The 16,024-nt window shown below is 44.0% G+C and overlaps 1 protein-coding gene across 2 annotated transcripts in view; it reads right to left on the bottom strand.

The window, feature by feature from the left end:
• IPO11 (importin 11) overlaps window positions 1-16,024 on the bottom strand; it is a 604,534-nt gene that overhangs the window by 557,265 nt on the left and 31,245 nt on the right. For both annotated transcript variants that reach the window (XM_068249679.1, XM_068249671.1), the window contains exon 3: window positions 14,443-14,543. In XM_068249679.1, the coding sequence (XP_068105780.1) occupies window positions 14,443-14,543 (101 nt within the window). The remainder of the gene's footprint in view (window positions 1-14,442; window positions 14,544-16,024) is intronic.

Raw genomic sequence — 16,024 nt, 5'->3', positions numbered from 1 at the left:
TGCTTTCATGGAAGCATACATGGGGTTAACATCCTGTGTTTACAAATTAGCTGCTCTGCCGAGGCAGGCAGCTGACGCAGCTAAGAGATAAAAATTACAGGCAAACTCCCTAAATATATACTGTACAGAGTGCATTTCTCTGTGTTTTCCTTGGGTCCTGTGCAAGAGTTCAGGTCCACTTAAAGAGAAACTCCAACCAAGAATTGAACTTTTTCCCAATCAGTAGCTGATACCCCATTTTACATGAGAAAGACAATGATTTTCACAAACAGACCATCAGGGGGCGCTGTGTGACTGATTTTGTGCTGAAACCCCTCCCACAAGAGGCTCTGAATACCGCGGTACTGCTGGCAAACTGCCACAATGTAACAATGTTCAGAGACAGGAAATAGCTGTTATTAGCTGTCTGTAACAGACAGAGCAGCTAGAAACAGCTAAATAACCTGCCCACAGTAACAATGTCACCATGTAATAAATGTCAGAATGTGAATCTGGGAGAGGAAAGATTTTACAATGAGCAAACACTGACTAAATCATTTATACATAATTATGGTAAAAAATGAAGCACTTTTTTTACTACAGTATTTTCACTGGAGTTCCTCTTTAAAAGAAGAACTTTTCAGGAAAAAAGTTGTGTGTGTGTGTGTGTGTGGGGGGGGGGGGGGATACATAAATACATTGCAAAGTGAGAACATAAAAAATAGATCAAGAAATAATTGATATTCACCATGTAATTTGTTCATGTTGTTTGATCCACGATGACCCTGCACGTCATCATCTTTACTACTGGCAGACAAGAAAAAAAACTAGATAGCACCAGCTGCCATCATCTACAACCACACCCACTAACACTGTCATAGTCTTAAAGAGGAAATGTCTCAAAAATCTTTACATTTAAGCACATACAAATAAGATGTTTCTACCTGAGTAAAATGAGCCATAAATTACTTCTCTACTATGGTATGTTGCTAGCATTTACAGTAAGTGGCATTCATCTGATATTACCAACAGGTTTTGGGTTAGTCCATCTCTCCACAGGGGATTCTGAGCATGGCCTTCATTCCTTATAAAGATACTCCCTTAGGCCTGGTGCACACCAAAACCCGCTAGCAGATCCGCAAAATGCTAGCAGATTTTGAAACGTTTTTTCTTATTTTTCTGTAGCGTTTCAGCTAGCGTTTTGCAGTTTTGTGTAGTGGTTTTGGTGTAGTAGATTTCATATATTGTTACAGTAAAGCTGTTACTGAACAGCTTCTGTAACAAAAACGCCGGCAAAACCGCTCTGAACAGGCGTTTTTCAGAGCGGTTTGCGTTTTTCCTATACTTAACATTGAAGCAGAAACGCATCCGAAATCCAAAAAATGCCTCACCCCGGCATTTTTCGTTTCTGCAAAACGCCTCCCACTCTGGTGTGCACCACCCCATTGAGATACATTGACCAAGCGGATCCGCAGCCGCAAGCGGCTGCAGAAACGCTGAAAAAGCCACTCGGTGTGCACCAGCCCTGAAAAAGATTTATACACAGATGCTGGCCAGCCTCTCTGCTCACTGCACACTTTGGCAGTTGGACAGAGCAACTGCCATTCACTAAGTGCTTTTTGAAAATAGAGAAATCCCTGAGAACCCACCATGAGGAGATGGGCTAGTCCAAAACTTGTCGGTTCTGTCAGATTTCTACTACCTACTGTAAGTGACAGCAACATAGGAGAAAAGTGGCTCATTTTATTCAGGAAGAAACGTACTTCTTAATTGTATATGTTTACATATATTTTACATTTTAAGATTTTCGCGACAGAGGTCCTTCACACTGGGGAGAAGTGGGCTCCCCAGACTTCAACTAACCTTATCAACCTGCGATGCTGTCCATGAGCTGATTATTGAGAACTGGCAAACATCCACACACAAAAAAAGATAGATACTGTTATGACCCCAAGCAAGCTTTCAGCGAAGTGTGTGTCACAATTTAAACAATGCAGATTGTCTAGCTATCCTGTTGATCTATTTGGCTGCAGTAGTGTCTGAATCACACCAGAAACAAGCATGCAGATAATCCTGTCAGATCTAACAATAATGTCATAAAACCCTAATCTGCTGCATGTGCTTGTTCAGGGTCTAAAAGTATTAGAGGCAGAGGATCAACAGGACAGCCAGGCAACTGGTATTGTTTAACAGGAAATGAATATGGCAGCCTCCATATCCCTCTCATTAAAGTTGTCCTTTAAAGGGAACCTAAAGTAAATAAAAAAAAAGGGTTAGTTTAACTTACCTGGGGCTTCTACTGGCTCCCTGCAGCCACCCTGTGCCTGCGCCGGGACAAACTGATCCTCTAGTCCAGGGGTCCCCAACCTTTTCCGGCCCGGGGACCACTTTCTGACCAAATTTTTCTCCGGGGCCCGCGGGGGGAGGGGGGGGGGGGGGGGGGTGTAGCGTCCTAGTGGACAGTGTCATGCACAGCGGGTTACCGGGGGGGGGGGGGGGGGGGGGGTCATAGCCTGCATAGTTGCCTCAGTATAGGGAGTTTGGTTGCCCCAGTATGGCTAGTACAGTTACCCCAGTATAGCTAGTAGAGTGCCCAGTAAAGCTAGTATAGTGCCCAGTAAAGCTAATAGAGTGCCCAGTGTAGCTAGTATAGTGCCCAGTATGGGTAGGTAGTGCCCCAGTATAGCTAGTATGCCCCAGTATAGTTAGTATGCCCCAGTATAGCTAGTATAGTGCCTCAGTATAGCTAGTATGCCCCAGTATAGCTAGTATAGTGCCCCAGTATAGCTAGTAAAGCCCCAGTACAGCCAGTATAGTGCCCAGTATAGCAAGTATAGTGCCTCGGTATAGCTAGTATGCCCCAGTATAGCTAGTATGCCCCAGTATAGCTAGTATAGTGCCCCAGTATAGCTAGTATGCCCCAGTATAGCTAGTATAGTGCCCCAGTATATCTAGTATGCCCCAGTACAGCCAGTATAGTGCCCACTACGCCTAGTATAGTGCCCAGTATAGCAAGTATAGTGCCCCAGTATAGCTAGTATAGTGCCCCAGTATAGCAAGTATAGTGCCCCAGTATAGCAAGTATAGTGCCCCAGTATAGCAAGTATAGTGCCCCAGTATAGCAAGTATAGTGCCCCAGTATAGCAAGTATAGTGCCCCAGTATATCTAGTATGCCCCAGTACAGCCAGTATAGTGCCCACTACGCCTAGTATAGTGCCCAGTATAGCAAGTATAGTGCCCCAGTATAGCTAGTATAGTGCTCCAGTATAGCAAGTATAGTGCCCCAGTATAGCAAGTATAGTGCCCCAGTATAGCAAGTATAGTGCCCCAGTATAGCAAGTATAGTGCCCCAGTATAGCAAGTATAGTGCCCCAGTATAGCAAGTATAGTGCCCCAGTATACCTAGTATAGTGCCCCAGTATAGCAAGTATAGTGCCCCAGTATATCTAGTATGCCCCAGTACAGCCAGTATAGTGCCCACTACGCCTAGTATAGTGCCCAGTATAGCAAGTATAGTGCCCCAGTATAGCTAGTATAGTGCCCCAGTATAGCAAGTATAGTGCCCCAGTATAGCAAGTATAGTGCCCCAGTATAGCAAGTATAGTGCCCCAGTATAGCAAGTATAGTGCCCCAGTATACCTAGTATAGTGCCCCAGTATAGCAAGTATAGTGCCCCAGTATAGCAAGTATAGTGCCCCAGTATAGCAAGTATAGTGCCCCAGTATACCTAGTATAGTGCCCCAGTATAGCAAGTATAGTGCCCCAGTATATCTAGTATGCCCCAGTACAGCCAGTATAGTGCCCACTACGCCTAGTATAGTGCCCAGTATAGCAAGTATAGTGCCCCAGTATAGCTAGTATAGTGCCCCAGTATAGCAAGTATAGTGCCCCAGTATAGCAAGTATAGTGCCCCAGTATAGCAAGTATAGTGCCCCAGTATAGCAAGTATAGTGCCCCAGTATACCTAGTATAGTGCCCCAGTATAGCAAGTATAGTGCCCCAGTATAGCAAGTATAGTGCCCCAGTATAGCAGCACACTCCTCCTACCCCCCCCCCCCCCCCCCCCCGCCGCTGCAGTTACCTTGGCCAGCGGTCTCTCTTATTCCCCTCTCTCTCTCTTCCCAGCGTGTGAGTAACAGCATGCCCTGCGGCTGCTGTGATAGAGGGAGGAAGCAGGAAGGTGAGAGCGGTTCCCATAGTAACGGCGCGCCGCTACAGGAAGCCGCTCTTTCTCTCCTGTTTTCCTCCCTCTCTATCACAGCAGCCGCAGGGCGCGCTGTTGTGACACACACTGGGAAGAGAGAGAAGGGAGAATATAAGAGACCACGCGGCCGCCAGAGGTAACGGAGCGGCGGCCGCGGAGGGGGCGGGGCGGACAAACAAGAGGACAGTCCCGCGGCCCAACTGGAAACGTCCTGCGGACCACCAGTGGGCCGCGGACCACAGGTTGGGGATCCCTGCTCTAGTCCCTCGCAGCGACAAAGTTTCATTTTCGGGGATTCTGCCTGTTAATGGCCTTTGCACCTGCGCGGCCCTGACTGCATGCGTCCTTGATCACACTCCCATCATTGGGAGCGTCCTGCACATGCGCAGACACAAAGGCCATCAACAGGCTGAGTCACCGAACATGAAACTTTGTCACTGAGAGGGACTGGAGGATCAGTTTGTCCCGGCGCAGGCACAGGGTGGCTGCAGGGAGCCGGTAGCAGCCCCAGGTAAGTTAAACTGCCTTTTTTTTTAATTGACTTTAGGTTTCCTTTAAAGGACAAGTGTAGTGAGAGGTATATGGAGGCTGCCATATTTATTTCCCATTAAACAATACTAGTTGCCTGGCAGACCTTCTGATCTTTTTCGTCCAGAAACAAGCATGCAGCTAATCTTGTCAGATCTGACAATGTCAGAAACACCTGACCTGCTGCATGCTTGTTCAAGGTCATGGCTAAAAGAATTAGAGGCAGAGGATCGGCAGGGCTGTCAGGCAACTGGTATTGCTTAAAAGGAAAAAAAATATGACAGCCTCCATATCCCTCTCACTACAGTTGTCCTTTAAGACCAGCTATGGAAATAGGAATGGGCCGAGGTTGGGGGGAGGGGTGGCAGACAAATCTCACAACCTAACTCTGACATTCACCTACAGCTACTGCCGCTAGCCCTTCGGCAATTAGTGGGAATCACGTACAATGAGCCTAGTGTGAATGGGCCCGAAGCAGCACAGGTGGAAGGAGCTCTCAAAGTTTATCATGAGCTTGTCAGAACTTATGTCTGTTTTCCATTTACTTTGTGTGATATTATGTACTGCAATTTAAAGCGGAACTGTAATTTTGCAAAAAACAAACAGTTTCACTTACCTGGGGCTTCCCCAAGCCCCCAGCAGCCGCCGTGTCCCGTGCCGGTTCTCCCGCCGCAGTGCAGTTTCGTTACCGTCAACTTGTAAGTCGGCGTCAAAGGCGCTTGTGCGGCCCAGGCTATGCTTAGCTTTGTTTGCGCAAGGCACTATTGCGGGCTGGACCGCAAAGAAAGCTTATTGGAACGAGAAGAAAATTTGTTTTTGCAAAATTACAGTTCCGCTTAGTATTTTGTAACGTCAGCAGCATGCAATCAGCACTTTTGCACTCAGCCCTTTCACTGGGGTCTCCACTGAATGAGTTCTTTACTGCGCAGAGTTCTACTTTAACAGAAACTACGACCTGTAAGGAAATCAATTCCCTTTTCTCTAGATCAAGAGAAAAAGATTCCTCTTTACTCATATTAATTGACCTCCACTATTGATCACTCTTTCTGCTTGATTTCAGCATTCTATCCTATTAGACAACACAAAGATTAAGGACATGCACAATGTATCCTGGGATTTGCAACAACGTAAATCACTGAACTAAATTACCCTACTTTATAAAGCAACTAGTTTCAATGTCACAAGTAAAGTGTGAAAAAGAACAACAGTGAGGTTTGGCACAGCTAAGGAATCTGTGTATCCACAGTGACATCTACTGGTCGCAAGTAGGAACAACTGCTATAAAGCTACGAGTACAGACCAACCTGAAGCACAAGGTATTTGCATGCTGCCATATTTGTTTTTTTTTAAATAATACCAGTTACCTGGCAGTCTCTTGTCTGCAGCAGCGTCCGAATTACACACCTGAAACACGCGTACAGCTAATCTAGTCTGATTTTTGTCAGAAACATCTGATCTGCATGCTTGTTCAAGGTCTATGGCAAAAAGTATTAAGGGGCAGATGATCAGCAGGACTGCCAGGCAACATATATTGTTTAACCACTTCCCTACCACAGGGTAGTTCCCCTTAAAAGCCACATTTCACACTTTTTCAATTTATTTGGCAATAACTTTATGGCTACTTATAAACACCAAAATTATCTATGTATTGACATACTAGGCTTTTGAGTGGTACTTTTTGCTAAAAATAATTATATTTCCCATGAAATTTAAAGAAAATAAGAAAAAAATGTAGTAAGTCATTTTTTTCCTCTGCTTTCAAACATTATAGTTTGAAAAATAATGTGCTACTGTAGATGAAACTCACACATTTTATTTTCCCATTTGTCCTGGTTATTACATTTAAATTATGTCCTTAATACAATGTATGATGGCAATATTTCACTTGGAAACAAAGGTGTATTTTTTCCATCTTGTGTTTCTTTAAAGAGGAACTTCAGCCTAAACAAACATACTGTCATTAAGTTACGTTAGTTATGTTAATTAAACTAGATAGGTAATATGTTCCTTTACCCACTCTGTTTTAAAAGAACAGGCAAATGTTTGTAATTTCATGGGGGCAGCCATTTTTTTTAAGGGGGGGGGGAGGTTAAAAGGAGGTGACAGGGAGCATGAGACACAGTTCCAACTGTCCTGTGTCCTGATCACCCCTCTCAGCTGCTAGGCAACAAAAACAACAACATCAGATATCCCATCATGCTTGCGGCAAAAACACTTAATTGAAGCGCAGTGTTGCACATTTTAATACAGTGAAATGCTATGGGCCATCGATCAGGCACCACTCCTCCTCTGAGATTTTCCATCCTGTCCAGTTGATTACCAGTTGTGGCATAGATTTCTGGCAGATTGCATCAGAGTGATCTGCCAGGAACCAAATGGTAAAATTGATGGTAGGCAACCTTAGCTCTCTCACTGCTGGAATATAAAATGTTGATGCATCAATTGTTTACATTCTATAAAGGAATACAGTCTAATGAAGGCTTTAAATGACAATTGTAACAAGCGGAATATGGAGGCTGCCATCTTTATTTCCTTTTAAGCAATACTAGTTGCCTGGCTGTCCTGCTGATTGCCTGCCTCAAATACTTTTAGCCACAGACACAGAACATGCATACAGCAGGTGTTTCTGACATTATTGTCAGATACAGTGGCTTGCAAAAGTATTCGGGCCCCCTTGAAGTTTTCCACATTTTGTCACATTACTGCCACAAACATGAATCAATTTTATTGGAATTCCACATGAAAGACCAATACAAAGTGGTGTACACATGAGAAGTGGAACGAAAATCATACATGATTCCAAACATTTTTTATAAATCAATAACTGCAAAGTGGGGTGTGCATAATTATTCAGCCTCCCTGAGTCAATACTTTGTAGAACCACCTTTTGCTGCAATTACAGCTGCCAGTCTTTTAGGGTATGTCTCTACCAGCTTTGCACATCTAGAGACTGAAATCCTTACCCATTCTTCTTTGCAAAACAACTCCAGCTCAGTCAGATTAGATGGACAGCGTTTGTGAACAGCAGTTTTCAGATCTTGCCATAGATTTTCGATTGGATTTAGATCTGGACTTTGACTGGGCCATTCTAAAACATGGACATGTTTTGTTTTAAACCATTCCATTGTTGCCCTGGCTTTATGTTTAGGGTTGTTGTCCTGCTGGAAGGTGAACCTCCGTCCCAGTCTCAAGTCTTTTGCAGACTCCAAGAGGTTTTCTTACAAGATTGCCCTGTATTTGGCTCCATCCATCTTCCCATCAACTCTGACCAGCTTCCCTGTCCCTACTGAAGAGAAGCACCCCCAGAGCATGATGCTGCCACCACCATATTTGACAGTGGGGATGGTGTGTTCAGAGAGATGTGCAGTGTTAGTTTTCCACCACACATAGCGTTTTGCATTTTGGCCAAAAAGTTCCGTTTCGGTCTCATCTGACCAGAGCACCTTCTTCCACATGTTTGCTGTGTCCCCCACATGGCTTGTGGAAACTGCAAACGGGACTTCTTATGCTTTTCTGTTAACAATGGCTTTCTTCTTGCCACTCTTCCATAAAGGCCAATTTTGTGCAGTACACGACTAATAGTTGTCCTATGGACATATTCCCCCACCTGAGCTGTAGATCTCTGCAGCTCGTCCAGAGTCACCATGGGCCTCTTGACTGCATTTCTGATCAGCGCTCTCCTTGTTCGGCCAGTGAGTTTAGGTGGCCGGCCTTGCCTTGGTAGGTTTACCGTTGTGCCATACTCCTTTCATTTCTGAATGATCACTTGAACAGTGCTCCTTGGGATGTTCAAGGCTTTGAAAAACTTTTTGTAGCCTAAGCCTGCTTTAAATTTCTCAATAACTTTATCCCTGACCCGTCTTGTGTGTTCTTTGGACTTCATGGCGTTGTTGCTCCCAATATTCTCTTAGACAACCTCTGAGGTCGTCACAGAGCAGCTGTATTTGTACTGACATTAGATTACATACAGGTGCACTCTATTTAGTCATTAGCACTCATCAGGCAATGTCTATCGGCAACTGACTGCACTCAGAGCAAAGGGGGCTGAATAATTATGCACACCCCACTTTGCAGTTATTGATTTGTAAAAGATGTTTGGAATCATGTATGATTTCCGTTCCACTTCTCACATGTACACCACTTTGTATTGGTCTTTCATGTGGAATTCCAATACAATTGATTCATGTTCGTGGCAGTAATGTGACAAAATATGGAAAACTTCAAGGGGGCCGAATACTTTTGAAGCCACTGTATAACAAGATTAGCTGCATTCTTGTTTCTGGTGTTATTCAAACACTACTGCAGCAAAATAGATCAGAAAACTGCTCAGCAACTAGTATTGTTTAAATTGAAATAAATATGGCAGCCTCCATATGCCTCTCACTACAGTTATCCTTTAAGTTCTTGCCTGGAGATGGGCTTTAAAAAAAATCTCTGCACTAACCCAAGCCTAATATCATACTAACCTAACTACTGTAAGCCAGATTAAAGCCCACCCAGTTTGTTGCCAGAAGACATCCTGATTGCAGAGCACCAGGGACCTCATTCTGCACGGAGTCAATCTGATGCAGGTATCAGAGCCAGGAAATGACACGTAGGCAGAGTGGTAATCCCTTACGCCCTGCACTGCCAGGTATTTACTCTGCGCTGCAACGTATTAACCGGTCATCAGAAGCTTAAGGAAGAAGCAGGCCGAGTGATGAACTTAGCACTGCAGCAATTTATACAGCTTTGCTCCGCGGCCCGTCTCCAGATCAATCATTTAAAAAATGTACAAGAATATGTCTTCCCACTACAAAGTTGCCACTGATAAATAAATCATTGGCTGCATTATGTATGAGGCCGAGGAAATGAGGACAGGCTTGGGCTTTACTCTAACACATATTAAAACAACCCGTCCTTGTAAACAGCATAATAAATAAACAGCTATAAAGATAAATATCAGCTAAGATGTAAATAACAAACAGTGCAAGAAAAACAAAACAGTTGTGTATTTACAGAGTTAAGAGAGTAGCATCATTTACTGATCTGTGACTTAGAGGTTCTTCTTTACTGTCCTCATTGGCAGTAAACAAATTAAAGTATTTCAGACGCCCGTCCAATCCAGGAGCCAGTAGAAACTTCTAGGGGAACTTAAAAAGTGAACCAAAGCACCCTTATGTATTTTATCATATATATCGGTGGGAACATTAAGGCGCGTACACACGCCTGATCTCTTTAAATGACGGGTCGTTAGACCCGCCCGCGGGACGACCATTCTAGTAACAGTTTCCCCGTGTGTACAGTCTGTACAGCTCGGCGGATCGGTCAAAACCAGCCTTATCAGCCTGCCGATAGACTGTACACACGGGGAAACTGTAGGCAGAACGGCCGCCCCGCGGGCGGGTCTTACGACCCGTCGTTTAAAGAGATCAGGTGTGTGTACGCGCCTTTAGAGAAAACGCCTCTCTGTTTCATTCTTCACTGCTCAGCCAGCTTGTTATCAGCCCTGATAAAATCCCAGACTGAGCATTCTGTCTGGCTTTGCTCAGGAATCATTATAGCAGAGTCAGAAGGGGGCAGGCTTGGGCTTGAAAACACATCAGAGAAGTAAGACTCCGCTATAATGATTCCTGAGCAAAGCCAGAATGAATGCTCAGTGGGGGATTTTATCAGGGCTGTTAACAAGCAGGCTGAGCAGTGAAGAATGAAACAGAGAGCAGGGTAGGTGTTTTCGCGAATGTTCCCACTGATATATATGGTAAAATACATGAGGGTGCTTCGTCTCTTGTTCACTTTAAACTGACTATACCTGTAGAAAAACTAAGAAGATGAGGGCTCCTAAGGCCCGTACCCACTACAGGATTTTTTTTAATGATGATTTTTCCAATAACCGGTGATGTTCTATTTCAAAATGTTTATTATTTTTTTTTTTTTATTTAAAGCAACAACAACAGGGAGCAGTATCACTGCGTAACACAACAATGGAGGAACATGAGCTTAAAATATGCATAAACAAAAGAAAAGACAGCCTCGTTGAACTCGCATTTAAAGTGTAACTGTCGGGCATAAAATCAAAAATAAAGTCTTTATTTTTATATGGTAAACAAGTAATAAGGATGCTAACCAGTCAATCCAAAAGTTAAAATCACTACTACTTTTCTTGTTGATAAATGACCATTCCCCAGTTTACCTGACTCTTATTTGGTACACACAAACTTTGGTACACAAAAAGGAAGTTGCAGGGCATGCTGGGTTGTCCTTATTTGCTTCTCTACCTCCCCTCAGACTTAACTTATGCGCCCTGATTGACTGAAGCCTCTTTCCCTTCTATTTTCCCCTCCCACACATCTGTTCCACTCTAATTGGACAATATTTCTCATGCTGAGACATTGCACTTTCACAATCAGGCAGAGGAGAATAAGGGAGAAAATGACATCAGGATTGGCTTAAAAATAGCCACAGTTAAACTGGGAAATGCTAAGACGGATTTTCTCTTTTTCTACTGTAGAAAAATCACTACTACATAGGTTATTTAAATAGAGCAAATATTTATCTACTTATATATGGGTTTGTTTGTTTTTTCTGACATTAGGCTTGATCCACTAAGACAAACACCATGCCTTATTAGAGATAACACGCCTTACCAAAGTTGACACGCCTTATCAAAGTAGCATAGCAAACTTATGACTGCTAACTGCCAATTACTAGAGTTCCACTCGTCCTGCGCTGAGCCCCTGCGGGTTTGTAACGCTTGCTATGCTACTCTGATAAGGCGTGTTAACTTTGATAAGGTGTGCTAACTTTGATAAGGCATGCTATTTGTCTTAGTGAATCAAACCCATAGTATGGCTGACAGCTCCTCTTTAAAGCATCATCTCTAAAATAAATGTCAAGAAACAGTGGGGTGTCTTTCACAGTCCAGGTTTCCAACCATATACAATAAAGTAGGGGGTCAAACTGGGATGACTGGCGAGCAATCCTTTCTGCGATCTTGCAACGTGGGTACAGGTGCGCGTTCACTTGAACGTCGTTTAGCAACATGCGGCGACAACGACAATCATCAGATTTTTAGGATCCCCAACAACTCCATGCAAAGTATCGCAATCACTTGGCTTGCAGTTCACGCCCATCATGTACACCCACCAGATGGAAGAAGGATCATAGAACGCTCGTCAGGGTGACGTCACTAGATCCATCTTACTCCATCAGGTGGTGAGTATTCAGCTTTAGTCATTTTTAGCGGCTTTGCATGCCTGGGATTTGTTTGACACTGTTTTATTGAATCTAGTTATATTATGATCAAGTTCACATTGGTACTGAAAAAAGACCATTTATTGGATTGAGAGTAAGTGGTGAGCATTCCCGATGTGACATTCAGCTTATTTTTATTGCTCCATGTAAAATCATACCAATGTTTCGGATCAGCTAAGTCCCTTTCTCAAGGACAACAATGCCAAGTAAATGTGCATGGAGGGGAATCAGCATGTTATGCACGCATGAGTGGTTGCAGCAGCACAGAGCCTGTCTTTGGGGTATCCCTGTCGCCCAAGGTATTGCGTAACGATACCTGTCGGACGACAGAGCACTGCCAAAACATCATCAGCCACCTGGCTAGCGATGGGTCTGTTGCTATGCGGGGAAAGGGCCTATGTTGGGTGGAGGGACGGTGATTGATGTATGATGGCGTGGATTTCAGCAGGCGGCGGAGAGGTAAGAACACTGGGATTGAGCAATGGGGATCAATTTGGCATGCGGCCACTTTTCACACGCTGGTCTGACACCTGATTTTTAGCCATGGCAGTTGTTATCGTCTGCCACTGCAGAGTTCAGACCAGCATGTGTACAAGCTTAAAGATCAACTAAAGCAAGAAACATATGGAAAATGTGGGTATCCTTTAAAAGAAAATTAATACGGCAGTGACATGGGACATGATGAGATAGACATGTGTATGTACAGTGCCTAGCACACAACTATGCTGTGTTCCTTTTTTTCTTTCTCTGAAAGCGTTAAATATCAGGTATGTAAGTGGCTGACTTAGTCCTGACTCAGACAGGAAGTGACTACAGTGTGACCCTCACTGATAAGAAATTGCCCTTTTCATCTCTTTCTTGCTCTCAGAAGCCATTTTCTGCTAGGAAAGTTATTTATAGTTGGAATTTCCTATCAGTGAGGGTCACACCGTAGTCACTTCCTGTCTGAGTCAGGACTGAGTCAGCCACTTACATACCTGATATTTAACTCTTTCAGGCAGAGAAAGAAAAAAAGGAACACAGCATAGTTATTTGTGTGCTAGGCACTGTACATACACAGGTCTATCTCATCATGTCACATGTCACTTCGGGTATCCTTTAAAGAGACACTGAAGCCACTATAAAAACTTGATTTTACCTGTTATTTAACTTAAGAAATATGGCCAGTGTTAAAACGCCGCAAGGGTTTTATAACCCCCAAATCTTGGGGCAAAAATCCACGACTTTCAAAATTGTGGATTTTGCTGCCTGGGGGAGGCAGAGCTTAGTGCTGTAGCTCTGCGTTCATTAGAGTCAATCCTCCGCTGGTCGCCGCCTCTCCCCGCCCCTCTCAGTGGAAGTCTGAGAGGGGCGGGGAGAGGCAACGATCAGCGGGGATTGATGCGCGTAGAGGCAGAGCTACAGTGCTAAGCTCTGCCTCTACAGGGCAGTGCTCCCCAGTTTTTGCCCCGGGGATTTGGGAGTTATAAAACCCTCGTTCTGCTGCGGGAATGCGGCATTTTAGCACTGGCCATATTCCTTAATCTAAATAACAGGTAAAATCAAGCTTTTAAAGTGGCTTCAGTGTCTCTTTAAAATACCAGTTGCCTGGCTGTCCTGCTGATCCTCTGTCTCGAATACATTTAGCTACAGACCCTGAACAAGCATGCAGCATATCAGGTGTTTCTGACATTATGGTCAGATCTGACAAGATTAGCTGCATGCTTGTTTCTGGTTTTCTTCATAAACTACTGCAGCCAAATACACCAGCAGGGCTGCCAGGCAACTAATGGCAGCCTCCATATACTTCTCACTTCAGTTTACCTTTAAAGAGGAACTCCAGTAAAAATAATTTAATAAAGTGTTTCATTTTTACAATAATTATGTATAGATGATTTAGTCAGTGTTTGCCCATTGTAAAATCTTTCCTCTCCGTGATTTACATTCTGACATTTATCACACGGTGACATTTTTACTGCTGGCAGGTGATGTCACTGAAAAGAAATGCTACTTGCTTTTTTGGCTTGTTGGAAACAGCTGTTACTTCCCACAATGCAACAAGGCTCCCACAGTGTGATGTCAGAACCATGGTGCTGACATCTCACTGTGTGTGTGTGTGTGTGTGTGTGTGTGTGTGTGTGTGTGTGTGTGTGTGTGTGTGTGTGTGTGTGTGTGTGTGTGTGTGTGTGTGTGTGTGTGTGTGTGTGTGTGTGTGTGTGTGTGTGTGTGTGTGTGTGTGTGTGTGTGTGTGTGTGTGTGTGTGTGTGTGTGTGTGTGTGTGTGTGTGTGTGTGTGTGTGTGTGTGTGTGTGTGTGTGTGTGTGTGTGTGTGTGTGTATTGTGGTTCACCACAGTATCAGCCACACAGAGTCCCCTGATGATACGTTTGTGAAAAGGTAAAGATTTCTCAGCTACTGATTGGGATTCAATCCTTGGTCACGGTTTCAGCGAAGTCAACAAACACAGAACATCTATTAGCATAAACAATGCTTCTCAATCATTAACAAAATGTGACTTACTTTGGGGCCACCCTCCTCCAGTAGCGTTCAATCCCATTCTTAAAATACAGGACCGCCAGCCACCTCACATTCACATCCAAGGAGTGATTGGTGAAAATATTCTGCAGACAAAGGAAAGAAGTATTACATTTGTCTGATGACTGTTGTATCCATATCTTGAGATTCCCTTTAAAATTCAAGTATGTGATGAATAAAAAAAAAAAAAAAAAAAAATTACCATGCTATTGCAACACATAGTCAATTATTACTTTTTTCTTGCTAATAATTTGCTTCAAAGACTACCAGAGCTGATGCTTGGGTACAAAATTACATACTTACCTAAAGAGAGAGAAGTCTCAGAATCCAATCGAGGCTTCCCTCGCACCAAGTGTGGCCTCCAGGGAACATTAGCAACAAGGCATTGTCGCTGATCCTATCAGGGCTGCGCAGCTCTTCTTCCTGCCGCATGGCCACGCAATAGCCGACCAAGCCCACCCACACATGCGCAGTAAGCCGGAGCCACAGGCTCTGTGGTACTGCACATGCGTGCTTGCGCAGCTACACTTCATAAAGAGAAGCTGCTCTGCCCCAATGTGGAGAGGGGCCACTCTCAGCGACGGGGGACACCGGACCACCGAGGGAAACCTCTCTTAAGTATACGATTTTGATTCCAAGCTCATTGACACATTAAGGAAATATACATATATATACATACAGTACATACAGTACAAAGCCTATTTATAAACCAATGCCTTACCTATGTATATAATGCAGACTAGCAATTAGCTCTCCTAAAAAAGTAAAGAGGGCTATACACGATGTGATGTATGGCTAGATCAAACATTAGATACATCCTCTTCTGGGGATCTATTGCCTGCCCACACATTGCACAGCAGGGACAGACATGGGACAGCGGATCAGGGCATTCGGGCGCAAGGTCGGCAGAAATCTAATAGACACCTCTGTAATTATCAGGTGCCCAGGCGGTAAGTTGGGTTAGGCATCGGTAGACAGAAGGCTCTGTGAGAACAGGGTTAGGGGTTAGTAAAAGTATTGGTAAAAATTACCAATATTTTACTAGCGAAAGTAAGTGATGGTAATTTTACTATTCTATGGTTGAGCGACGGTGACGCGATCGGTGGGCAGGGCCTTCTGGCTTTACTGGATGACTCTCATGCCATTTCTCCCCTCCCTCCTATGTGATTGCCTAAGTCTTCCATCAGGTCCCTGCAGCAGACTATAGTAGGGGAGGTTAGTGAGCGTTGTGGTGTACCTACTACTTGAGAAAGGATGAAATCACCTTCCAAAATGGCAACTGTCCATTGGCGACCATACCCACTGCAATGTGATTGGGCATTATAGGCAATAATGTCCCAGCCACTGAAACCTAAGCTATAGATATAATACTAAGAGCTGTAACTACAGTGTTCCTGATTGGTCTCTATGGCTTTATATTCACTGTGATAAGGTGAATATAAATCTCTGGTGCTGGTCTACTACGTTTCTCTAGAATATTTGGCAGTTGGTGTCAGACTGACGGGATCGTTGCACAGAGGAGCTTTCGAAGGTGTGCTGTCTCCCCACGTTGCATTACCAATATTCT

Source organism: Hyperolius riggenbachi, chromosome 1 (assembly GCF_040937935.1).
Source record: "Hyperolius riggenbachi isolate aHypRig1 chromosome 1, aHypRig1.pri, whole genome shotgun sequence".
In the NCBI taxonomy this organism is placed as follows: domain Eukaryota; kingdom Metazoa; phylum Chordata; class Amphibia; order Anura; family Hyperoliidae; genus Hyperolius; species Hyperolius riggenbachi.
Note: the sequence above shows the minus strand (reverse complement) of the source record. Positions and strands in the feature narration are given on the sequence as shown.